Source organism: Poecile atricapillus, chromosome 6 (genome assembly GCF_030490865.1).
Source record: "Poecile atricapillus isolate bPoeAtr1 chromosome 6, bPoeAtr1.hap1, whole genome shotgun sequence".
Lineage (NCBI taxonomy): Eukaryota > Metazoa > Chordata > Aves > Passeriformes > Paridae > Poecile > Poecile atricapillus.
This window is the reverse complement of record NC_081254.1, coordinates 21646623-21659442: the sequence shown is the minus strand read 5'-3', so window position 1 is coordinate 21659442 and position 12820 is coordinate 21646623. Positions and strand designations below refer to the sequence as shown.

At 39.3% G+C, this 12820-nt stretch overlaps 1 protein-coding gene and 1 long non-coding RNA gene across 8 annotated transcripts in view; both read left to right on the top strand.

Annotated features, from left to right (window-relative positions):
* Positions 1-2355: 2355 nt before the first annotated feature.
* On the top strand, positions 2356-10114 carry LOC131580495 (uncharacterized). 5 transcript variants are annotated; one of them, XR_009277880.1, is made up of 5 exons: positions 2356-2503; positions 3405-3574; positions 5749-5795; positions 9504-9590; positions 9850-10114. It is a non-coding gene; the product is annotated as an uncharacterized LOC131580495 (long non-coding RNA). The 5 variants fall into 5 exon arrangements; XR_009277878.1 differs by having other exon boundaries at positions 4155-5795; XR_009277877.1 differs by having other exon boundaries at positions 4151-5795.
* A 525-nt stretch (positions 10115-10639) lies between these two features.
* PANK1 (pantothenate kinase 1) overlaps positions 10640-12820 on the top strand; it is a 35409-nt gene continuing 33228 nt past the window's right edge. The window contains exon 1 of one of the 3 annotated variants that reach the window (XM_058841783.1): positions 10640-10875. In XM_058841783.1, coding sequence (XP_058697766.1) covers positions 10781-10875 — 95 coding nt within the window. In that variant the 5' untranslated portion in view covers positions 10640-10780. The remainder of the gene's footprint in view (positions 10876-12820) is intronic. The other 2 variants (XM_058841786.1, XM_058841788.1) reach the window with 2 other exon arrangements.

The window sequence follows — 12820 nt, the reverse complement described above, 5'->3', positions numbered from 1 at the left end:
TCTGCAAGATAAAATAAAACTAATTTGTGCTCTCTGATCATGTAACAAAGAATGTCACAGTTACCTCTGCAGTACTTGACAAATACTTGGTGTTATTTAGATAACACAATATAGCTTGACACAAGACACAGTTCCGAGACATTCCAAAGATTAACAGAAAATTTTAAGCTATTAAAGGGGCACGAGTATATTAGAAAACCTCAGAGTACAAGTTAAAGTATTGTTTTTTAGTAATTTTACAGCTCAGCAATTAACTTATTAATCCATAATTTACCTATTTTTGTACATTTCACTAATTGAGCAGTGAAAATTTGCTACAGAAAATAGAAGTAAAATGATTCAGTGCTGATAGTAGACAGACAAATTTCAAAATAACCTTTAAAATGGGAACTTTATTTTAAAATACTAATATATTTTTTCTGCACTTTACTCTCCTATTCATTTTTCCTGTGATAGTATAGATGTGATGTGGCAGGTTTTTCTTACAGATCAAGTTTAAAGTAACCCACTGGGTGATTATTAATAAACTATAGCAGCAAGGGATCCAGCAGTCAGACAATTACCATAAGACTTCCTACATTTTGAAGCTTTGGACACAACAACTCAAGGGTCTTTTAGTGCTGCATTGCCATGTCTAGGCTACAGCAAAACATAAGAATTGTTTTACTAAATACTGATAGAGAGACTGCAGTGTTCATTAAAGAAATGGGCAGAGTAGGACGGGTTAAAACCCTTTTGCTCAGGTGGAGTGTTGGTCTCCTGCCTGTAATGCAGTCCCATTTCAATTTCTCCCAGCATAAAATCTGAGATATGTCTGTATTTCAGTGTCAAAACACGTAAGGGCTCAGTCTTCCTATCTAGGCTGTCAAAGCCAGACACAACTTTAAGCAGGTCGACAAATTTCACCTGGCTGCAAATGAGATAAAGCAATACATAAACTAAGCACTAACGTTTATTTTGGTTTCTTCTAATCTAATTTTTTTTTGGCCTAGCATCTGTATGAAAACCAGGAAAAACTTGGCCTGAAGTATCATCGTGGCTTGAACAAAGACTGACTTGTGCATAAGCTACGGTTGGAAAGAAACATACCTGTGCCGTCACGATCTGGAAGTCTTATTCATCAGCTACACAATGCCACACTGCAAAACTCTTATCAGTTCTTTAACGGAAACATTTGTTAGATGGCTGACATTTAAGTTGTTTTAAAGCTAAGCTTAAAGCGTGATTTGTCAAGATTATGCTCTCATTCTGTATCTTTTTCCTTAAGAAGCAAAAGGCAAACATTAAGCTGTGTACACAAAGCCAGAACTATAAGTATTCACACAGCCCAGAGGTGAGAACAGTGAAATTCAAGCCATTATAGGGCGCAAAGCCCAAGATGCGGACTGTTTATCTGCCTCCACGCGGAGTCACACAGCTCTGTAAATAGTGAAGTTATTTTGTTGTGAACAACTATACTGCCCGGCTACAGGCACTAAAAAGTACTCGTGTCCCAGGATGCGTTATTATAAGCCTGCTAACCGTGGCAATAGAATTTAGAGCTATAGACACCCTAAAAGAAGGGGATCCCCAGAGACCCACACAGCAGAGCACGGCCACAGCACACACGCAGCCCGTGGTGCTGCCAGGCAGCACAACAAAAGATAAAGAGCTCCAAACCACACAGTAAGGCTAGCAGCTTACATAAAAGCTAAAACACAAGCCCTAACACCTAAAAAAAATAAATAGAAACTTTCCTCTCTGTAGATCTCAACCTTTCACTTCCAGGTTTTACACTATTAGCCTGTTCTTACGAGACACAACCGCCACAGCTTTGGCGGCAGCAGAGCCCTGGGCAGGAGTTACCCAGGCCCTGCAGGCCCCACCGAAAACTCCTCACACCCCACAGCCCTTCCCGCGTAACCGAGACGGCAGCGCGATGAGCCAGGTGGAGCGGCCTCCGCCACAGAGACCATCCACACCGCTTCCTTGGCCCCACGAGCCCCGCATCACAACCACAGCGAGCCTTCTGCCAGAGAAGGCCCGGTGCCCCCACAGAGCCCGGGCCCGATGCGCACTCACCTGCCCGGCCCCGGCCGTTCCTGGGCTCGCACTCCGCTCCGGCCGCGGCTTCTTTTCGAATCCGACCAATGGCAGAGCACGACGCCGCGCAGCCTCCTGGGAGGACAGCGCTACTGTGGCGCAGGGCCCGACGGGAAGTGTAGTCCCGGAGGGGCGGGGCTGCCTGTCCCGGTTTGCCCTCGGGACGCGGCCGCGCTCCGCTGGGTCGGAGAGCCCGAGGCGGCTTTGGGGAGGTTGCGGCTCTGTGGGGTCTGTGGCTTTGTGGGGTCTGTGATGCCGCCGCCACACGGGGCCGGCGCCACACGGGGCCGCCAGCGCCCGGCCCCTCTGCGAGAGCAGGACCTCCGCTGCCGCGGGAAGGCGCCCTGGCCCCGCCGGGCCTGCCCTCAGCTGCCTGCAGCGGCCGGACTTCGCCTCTCTCAGGTGCGGCAGAAGGACGAGTGTAAGTTCGAGCTTGTCGGGGCTCTGGGTAATTACAGGCCTTTTGCTGTCTGTTTATAAACAGGATGATCACTGTTTGCAGGTGGTGAGAGGGAAGATGTCAGTGACTTTCTCGATGCCTTGTACCGGAGCCGGGATCAGCTGAATTGGGAAATTCCCGTTTTAAGATCGGGATGTGTTTGTGCCTTACCCTGGGTTCCAGTCCTGACAAATGACAGCTGTAGAAGACGCTTAGTATAGATCCTTTGTTTAAAACCTTCCCCAGGCCGAAATTGTTGCTGAGTGCCAGGTTTGCATGGTGGGTATTTAATTTCTTAATCAGCAATGAGAGAAATTATTTGGCTTTATTTTCAAAACAATGTCATAATGCCAGTGAGATCAGTGAGATCTGGAATATCAGGGTATAGTAATGTACAGAATTTGGTAACAAAAATCACCATGAGTTTCTCTTTCGAATTGGACAGAAAGTCTTTCAACCTTAATAAGGAATGTCTGCCAGTTTTGAATTGAAATAAAATGACAGGTAACTTGAAGACAGTCAGTATCTGCCAACACCAAATGTTTGTTCTTCATTTGAAGAAAAGGCTGCCAGTGAAAGCAAGCAATTCTGTAAAGGAATAATTCTACACAGATTTTAAATCATCTGCATTCCTGAGGTTTTCTATAACATTAAATTCTATCTTTCTTTAAGCACAGGCTGTATCATACCAATAAAAGAGGTATAGTAAAATATTTCAGTTTGATTGTAGGCCACGTTGTAAGAGTTGGTCTGTTTCAACAGCAGAAAATGATGCAATGTTGAATTTGAAACTGTTTGCTAGCAAAACTGAAAAGTTCTTGAAATCATGCTGTAAGACTCTGGCTAACCTTTTTAAAATTATTTTGGTTTCTATCCTGAACAGAATACAAACTACTGAACTTACCTAATGCCAAATCACCTTTTTCATATCGGGAGAGGACTAAGAATGAGTTTCAAAATAAGGGAAAAAATCAGCTCCTGCGAGAAAACATGAAAGTTGTTGTCTTCTACTTGTTGGAAAGGAAAACTGACGATCTTGGAATATTTTGCAAGGTATATTGCTAAAAACATTGGGGTCTATGTCGTAGAAATTTTTTCTTGCTAAGTTGGGGTGTCACAAAGCTCCTAGTACAAGCAATATTTTGATTTTGTTTGAATTTTAGGTATCTGAAACTGTTTTTATGATACTGCACGTGCTACATAAATTAAACTAGAATCTTAAAGGACTCCCATCAGGATATTGAAAGGGCAAACTAAACCACAATCTGACATGTGTTCCCAGCCTCACTCAAACCACGATAAAGAAAGCATTAGGTCAGCATAACCAATCCAGCCTGCTTTGGAGTGGGTGATGATGAAACTCCTATTATGTAAATAAGCTTTACAGCTTTCTATCAAAATCTTTACTGTTCTTAAAATGGTTTGTGCAAGGACACCAATTGCAACAAAAATATCTGCTGCTAAAATAGCATTCAGTAATTCATTCACCCCTGAAATTTGATTATGTTTCTTTTCAAATTCTTTAACTTATGTAGCATGCTTGGCACTCACAAGAGAAAAAGATTTTTATAAGGGACTTGTTAGAACTGTTACCATTACCCTTAGAAATTTATGTTCCTTGTATTTGAGACAGGATTCAAAACTTGTGGATAGTCTCCTCATGACAGTGATGAGATGATGCCCTATGAGACAGCATATCTCAGCTTGCTTTTACATTGCTGTCAGAAGTAATTAGAGACAGTCAACACTCCCCAGCATCCTTCAGCACATCTGAGTAGCAGCCAAACCAGAACTGACTTCAGTTTCTTTGTACTCAGCTCACCTTCCCCAGGGAACTAACCAAGTACTTGAGTTTCCTCTAATCGCTCTTGGTTCTGCTGTGCTTCTCCATGCCCTGACAGCACTGCCATTCATCCTGGGTGCAGGCCAAGTCCTTCTGCAGGGGTCATTTGGAGCTGACTGGCAAGAGCACTCCTGTTTCTTGTCACAGATATGTCTTGGAGGAAAGTGGTGCATTGTGTAATCCTCCTGGTAGTCTGACATGCCAGCCCTTTTGAATTCCAATCTTTCAGGGCAGTGTCATTTATCCTGTTACTTGCACAGTCTGGTAGATGCATTTCACACTTCCTTTAATTTGATCCTGTACCCTCTGCTGCACTCTCGTCAGTTACCTTCAGGCTTCTAATGCATGTACAGCAGATTTTATGAACTCATAACTTCACAGGCTGTTGATTCACATTTTTTTCTTTAGCACTGTAGGTATGTTTCCCTTTATCATCTATTTTAAGCAATGAGGTACTTCTTCAGTCTCATAGGTGCTTCCTGGTTTGGAAGGCTTTGCCCTGGATGACAGGTGGCTTAGGGGCAGGGAGATATTTGGTGCTGGACGAAAAAAAGCAGCTGGCTGAGGCATCAGGCCCCAATTTCTGAGGGAGGCAGGAGTTTTCTCTCCTCTGTCTGCAGATGCTGCTGCTGTTTTATAGCAAATTTTGCTAACTGAGTAATTGTGGGTTTTCAGGTGAGGTAGGAAGAAACCTTCTGGAAAGAACTCACAGATGGTTGTGAGGCTATTCCTTTGAAGCCTTAAGAATATAAAATATTGTTTGGAAAATGAATTACAGGCTCACACGCAAAAAGTGGCCTTCAGGAGTGTATTCAAACATGAGAGAGCCATTCAGGAGCCTGGAAAAGAAGGAAGGGATCACTGATGGGCAGCTGGAGGCACCTGTAACACCTGGTGCTGGACTTAGGCCTTAATGCTTGTCCTCTGGGAACTGTCATGCTTGTGCTTCTCAAAGATGCAGTGAAGTCACATGCTGGTGTTTTATGTAATGAAAATGTGCTACATGTGCTCACTATATAATTTTTAAAGCTTCATGTGAAAATCTATGCATGGCATATAGAGTATTACTTCTTCAGCAAGAGCCGTGTTGTCTTAGGAGGAGATTTGAAATACATTTTCTGAGATGTATTTCTTTCGTTTTACATAATTCAAGACTTTGTCTTTGGAAAGGGTGCAGTTGAGACTAAAAAAGCTATTGCTGTGTCTTCCTGTTTCTCCCCCCAACTTCTGGAATTCCTTCTGTCCCTCTTTGAAGTATTGCATAATTCTATGATGAACTAAAGAGATTATTTCAGCTGTAACCAACCTTTAAATCTTGTAATGAAGCAAAAAACTTTTAATTATTTTCTGCAATGCTTTAATACAATTAATCATTGCTTTGAAGGTCAGATCTTGCATTTTGAAATCAGAAACTTCTACTTCTCATAAATGGTAAGAACTGTTTTCATATTGTGACACAGGCATTTGTCATGTAAATGTATCAGCTGTTTTGTCTGGCTAATAGTCATATGGTGAATGGTGTAGTTAGTTTTTAGGGGTTTAAGATACATGTATTCAATAGTAAAACTATTGTTAATATAATTATATGTGATAGAAAAATAAATAAGAACATAATTAATAAAATATACAGTCACCAATTTTATTCTGTGAAATTCTGTGTATTTTTGTGAGAAAAGATGACTACTCTTAAATTGTGTGCTGTGTGATTTTTAGGAACAAGTGTGTATAGATGGCTTTTCCATAGCTAAATACAGTTTGTGGGACATTTGTGTTGTGCCCCAGTAAATGAGCACTAGCCCAGGTAGACCAGTTGAGGGTCACAACCCTTTGTAAACAAGGCATTTTTGAGTTACTGGTAATCACATAATTGGAACTCTTGACAGAGAATCATCGAGAAAGAAGACTGATGGCTGATATTGAATAATTGGTTAATATTCTTTTCTCCTAGTCAGCATTATACTGATACCTCAGGATATACTCTTAGAAATGACTCTACAGGTAGAATGATAAATTGAATACCATACTTAGAGTAAATCAGGATGAGCTTTGGCACTGTTTTCCCATAGTCTGTATCTTGCATCTTAGTTTTCCTGTGGATTTCAAGTTCTTATAACCTTTTGTCATAAAAATGGAGTTGTATTGTTGATACAGAAGATACAGTCCAGAAACACTGGCTGTTTCAGGAGATTTTTTTTAATGTATGCTGCTTATATTTCATGAATGGTATTTGAACTCTGCATCCAACTTTTGTTTGGTTCCTTGAAATGCCTCCTGCTTTTTTTGTTTGTTTATTTTTTGTTTTGTTTTGTTTTTTATTTCTAAAGCTGTGTCTAAGTTCTGCATAATGTCTTTATCTTCCAGATTTGAGTCCAAATATATTGCCACTTTTTTGTATACATGATGTTAACTATTTTATTTGCAGACAGTGTGCTAGCTCCAGGTTAAGGGCTGGAGGTGCATTCCAAGTCTTATAAGTAAAACTTTATTTCTCCCCATGTGTTATTGATTCTTTTTCAATCATCTGCTGAGCTGTATAAATACCAAAAAGAGTATTTTGAAGGTAAAATCTCAGGGTTGGCTTTTCCTAAAATGAAACATATGTTTGAGTTTTATTGCAATTGAGATTTCAGAAATTTTATTTATCTTCCAAGCTGCTTGTGGAAATTCTTCCTGGTGTAAGAAATTCAAGCTTTAATCATGAGTATTACTTTTTGAAGAATATTGTTAAGGGTTTTTTTTAATAGTGCTGTGTAAAGTGCAGGCTCTAAATAACTATCTAATGATCCCAGAACCTTCAGAACAGCCCCAGAAAATTTTACCAAAGTCATTCTGTTAAAAGTTACATTCTCAATTGTTACTCTATCTTCTTATTAAAAGCTTAACAAGGTAAATAAATTGGAACATGAATGCAACACGTACCTAGAGTAATACAATTCTGAAATAAGGAAACTGGCCAAGATACCTCTAAATATATATCAGATATATAGCTTTTAGCTGAAGAAGCTGAAAGAATTCGAGTAAAGGGGTGGGTGTGGGTACAAACAGCTGTAAGTTCTCTGCAGAAGGCAGAGAACTGGGCAGTTTTTTGTCTCAGAAATATAAGGTGCCTCAAAAAGAAGTGGATCAAGAGCAAGAAGTTTACAGCTTAAATAACATGGGCTAAATCCAAGAAGCAGGCTATGTTGTAGTGTAGTATTACTCATCTTGCTGGCTCTGACACCCAAGACAGAGTTTCTTTTATTCTTGCCAAATGTCAACCATCTGTCTTGACCTCAGGAATTATTGCCATTCCCTGACATTATATACCTTTCCTTGGAACGTCATCCTGGCTTTGAGCACTCAGGACTTCTGCTCTATCTCACGTGAAGATGTGATTGGAGTGGGAAAGTCACACCACTGGCCTTCAGATGTTTTAACTTGAGCTTCCTGTACAACCTGTGCTGAGAAACACTCAGAATGGATTCAGGCCTATGTTAAATTCTTGTTCTTGAAGTGGACTTAAACTACATGGTACAGCTAAGTTATGTAATGGTAACCCAAATTACCCTTTGGAGGAACCTTGCTTTTTTTGGTAGCCTCTTAGCGTAGATATCAAAATTGATGTCTAGGTTTGGGTGACATGGTTATCCTACAGCATGATAAAAGGGTAAGAAATTAACATTCAGAAGACAAAATTCTTAATCAGTGACATACCTTTAAAGGACTGAAAAATAGTGATTCTTTGACAATAGCAAATGGCCAGGGCTTACATTTTACTGTATTACCAGCTGAGCATTGGCCATCCTGGAGGAAAAACAAACAGAAGGCAGAGAGCTTAATACATGCTAGACATCTGTCCTGCATAGAACAAAATCATAGTCCTGAACAGAAGAGCCTGCATTTGTGGCATGCAATTGGTCTACAGTGGTCCTTGCACTCCTGAAGAGAAACACAGCCTCCTTCAGTCAAAGTGGACCAGCAGATGAAAGGCTATGAAAACTCACGAAGTCTCAGTTGCTTCTCAAAGGATGGATTAATGAGTAGCTAACTTTTTTGTTTGACACATTCTTATGCCATTATTTTTAGCCGAATCAGCCAGTAGATCTGTGGCCAAACAAATGCTGGGGCAGCAGAAGAGCAGGCAGAAATGCTGGTGGGACAGGAGGGCAGGGCTGTTTCTCTTGTGTTAGGCAGTCTTGGGTTGGCTAAACTGTAAAGTTGCATCTTTGGCAGTTCTTCAGCAAGGACTTGAGTGTGCAGGTGCCTGCCTGGATTGCAGCCTTTGAGCATATCCAGACTTGCAGAAATAGAGAGTATTTCCAAAGGTAGTTTAACATCTTGTTCTCAATTTGATGCTGCCCTGCCTGATGTTGTCACAACATGCTGCAGCCAAGGATAAGCAAAGTTTTGAAATGGGTCAGGCTTCCTTATTGAAACTCTCACAGCTGAAATCTGAAGAAACTGAAAGGTTGAATGCTACTAAGTACTGGCTGATCTGATCCTCAGTAGTCAGAATAAACCCTGTTTTGCAAAAAATGAGAGATAAATAGTGAAATTCCATTGTTGCTAATTCAGTTTTTCGCATCTGAATTTTCCTGTCTTGTTTAAACAAATTATAGGATCTGATTGCTGTTTCAATCAGGTGCTTTGAATAGTGTTGCCAAGTACTGTCATACTGCCTCACTTCACTGTATATGTGATGCACTGAAGAACACACACACATTTAAAAATTACTGTGAGATCCTTCTGGGTGAAAGGCATTATAAAAAGGACATAATTATTTCAACATTTGATTCAGATATTCTATATAAAGCACATTGTAGCATTATGAAAAGAACCAAAACATTTAACAATTTTGGGGGGGAAGAGAGGAATCCTTTTTATTTTTAAGGATAATATTAGTATAAAGTTAAAAATGAGTCATATTCTAATTTCTGACTTGGTGACTCATGTTCTTGGCAAAGTAATTACCCAAGACAAGTGACTCAGAAATAGATGCTATGGTTTTATGGCTATTGCTGTTACAACTAAACATGAGGTATGATTTTTGGGTATAACAAATGTAGCTATACCCGGCAAATTATGCCACAGTGCTGGTTGAGGGTGTATTACACGTGCAGATTCCTTTAATCTGATGTGGTTTTTTTCCTTTTGAGGTAGGATGGTGTAGCTGGCTTCTGAGTGTCTAAAGCAGCCATGGCCACCAAGAATCTCAGGAGTGCATTTGGACAAGGAAAATCTAATCTGGTATGTATTTCTTTCCATCCAGGAGTGGTGATTTGTTAAAGCCTCATCACAGGAGCATTTCTCTGATTAAACTTTTCACTTCAGATTCTTAATAAATCATTCGATGAGTATTGTTGAGAATATTGATCTGGAGATGATGGGAAGATTCGTGCCATATTTACTTGGGATGAATATAGTACCAGATGTTAGCTGTAATCCTCTCTCTGTTTTTGTTTCTTTTTTTTTTTCCATGCCCTCTCTGCTCCTCCTTGGGCTGCAGTCTGTAAAGTACTATCACAATGCAGGTCTGCTCTGATGAAACCACAACTAATGCTGATGCCTGCCTATGGTGGGAAGAGAACCCAGATTATAAACTTGCGATTTCTGGCCTCTTAATAGGCAAGTCTGTTGCTCATCTCCCCGTCGGTTCCCTTTGTTTCTGTTCTTCCTCTTTTATTATTAACTCATATTGAAGTTCAGTGTCACTGTTTCCTGGGAACCCAGTTTCATTTGGGTGTACATACAGTCCAGAGAAGTCACATATTACCTCCATGGTGGGAGTGCATCATGCAATGAAAATAGAAAAAAATTCTGTTTCAATAGTTCTGAATGATTTTCAGCTGAAGCAATGAAAAAGAAAGTCATATTTTAGTGAAACGTTCATGTTTCTCAAACATGATTTTTAAATTGAGAAATTAAGTTTATAGTAACATTAGATATTAATCATAAGTATTGCACATACCTATACAGCCTTATTCTCAGAAAGCAGGCTATTCATTAGTATAGCTGAAATGATTCCTGTAGTGAGGCAGGAGAATGTCCTAAGCAAGCTGCATTGAATAGTAGTTTGTATTCTCTTTCTTTTGTTTGATTGTGAGTATAGCGGACAACAGATGAAATAATTACTGACGCAGAAAATAACACAAATCATGTCAAACAAGGACTTCAAACACCATACTTTGAGGTCAATTACCTGTGTGCCTGGAACTTTGATCACACTGGTAATGGCCAGATGACATAACTTGGGTGGATGTACAGGCAAAGATAAATAGGCAGGCTTTTCATTCCATTTTCAAGCAGAACTAGAAATGTCAGTGAAGTGAAAATGTGTGTTTGTAATATGCTCAAGGAATTCCAACAAAGAAAGCTAATACTGATGAGTTAATTTGCTGAAACTGCAAGCAAAGGGTTTGTTTGGTATTTAAACTTAAATGGATCCTGTTTCCAATAAGCAGCATGAAGGAGGAGTATTTCCAGGGCACTGCCATACCAAATGGAAGACATCGTGTTCTCTGCCTGATGAAATGTAAGTTTGACTGTTAATCAGCCTGCCTAAAGCACTGCTATATTAATAGCCAGTTGTCCTGAGAATACAGCTTCTGGGGAACTGAAGATGTTTCCTAATTTATTTTAAAAAAAAAAAAGATTTTTTTTTTTTAAGATATTCTGATGTTTTTCAAAAAGAAGTCTTTCAGATTTCCATTTTAGCACTGACCCTGCCTAGGAAAATGAGTTCAAAAACTGAGAATGACTGTGGAGTTCTGCTACTAAGTTTTTCAGCTGAGGAGCATGGACATTTGAATTTCTGTTTTGGGTCAAAATGATCCAAATACAGCTTTCATTTTGGAAGTGAGTCCTGTCTGCAAGTCCTTTCTCAGCTATCTTGCTACTTTTTATTTAAGCATTGTTGCTTTTTTCTTTAAATGGAATGTGAGAAGAGCAGTTATTCCCAGTTTGTAAAGGCTCTGTGTGCACAGAGCACCATGTACTTGAAAATTATTTAAATTCGGAACTATGTTTTATCTTACTTTTTTGCTTATGTCAGTCTATGCTGTGACTGAAGTCAATCTGTTTATAATCAAATTTAAACTTGGTTGGTGATTGGAGACGGTGACTTTTGGGATTTTTGTTTTAATCACAGACATTCTAATTCACTGAAATTAGGGTTCTAGTCTGATTTCTCTCTACAGAAAAGATAAGGGGTTTTTCCTTAACATTTTCATTAATTGTTTGTCTTTGCCGTTCCTATGAAAATAGTCATGATAAGCCCATCATTGCTGCTCTTTGCATTTGCTTCAAAATATGGGAATGAATCTGCTCTAAAAATGACTTTGTCTATGTATGTCTTTATATATTCTGGGAGTATCTAAGGTCTGAAAAGTGCTGATGATAAGGATGTCATAAATCAGACAAGTTTTTTTTTTTGTTAAGGATTTTAGGCCACATGTATAGATTTCAGTTTGTATCAGATTGCAGTTGTACCTATGAATGAAGACTAATGTCCTATTTGTGGGCATTATGTTATGTGCAGTCCATGACCACTGATGCCTCATAACCACTGCATCTTACACCTTTATCTGATGTGGTGTGTGTACCTTCCTTTCTGACCTGTGTGCTTATTCTGCTTGTTCTCAATCTTTTTATTTTCCTTTTTTTTGTGTGTGTGTGTGTTTTGGGTTTTTGTTTGTTTGGTTCTATATTTTGGTTTGGTTCCCCCAAGAGGAAATGGAACAAAGATAAGATACATGTCTCCTCTGGTACATAAATTAAATTTTATAAATGAAGAAAAAGCAAGTCAGTTGGTGCTTACTACTTTTAGAGCAGTCAGGAAAAAAGGATGAGGGATAGATGTCTTTGCTGTATCAGTTCTGTTTTTAGCAGATACATAAAGGTTTTGTAAACTGATAAAAAAAAAGTATCTTTGTCTTCTATTTTACAGGAGATACACAATGCTTTTGTTTTCTCATTCCATGTGTGACACCACTGGCACCAAATGAAATAGTAGCTTCTTTATCTGACATCCATGTCAAAGTTAAGGATAAATACAATAAATTTCATCAGGAGTGTTCATGAGATCAAGGGTTGAAAAGAACAATAAATGTCTATAAACAGAGCTTTATATGTAGTTGTTAAAGTGATGTCCCAGGGTGTTACAGCATATGTTAGAAGATGCAAAATCTTTTGTGCTCCATGGTACTTGGCATGTTTCTTAGATACTTCCATGTTAATAATTGATCCAAATAACTTGTTTTGATCACCCCTATGGTATCTTTGAGTCTTAAATTCCCATTAGACAAAGTGTGTGTTTGTATTAGATATGTTTTATTACAAGAAAACAAATATTTTGGTGACACTTAAGATCCCTGCAGTGAAATACAAATCACCTCCTATGCAGGAGAGACACTGAAAGTTGCTTTCAAAGCTAGGGGATCTTTTTCACAATGTCTTTAATGAAAAAACAGAAGTCTATA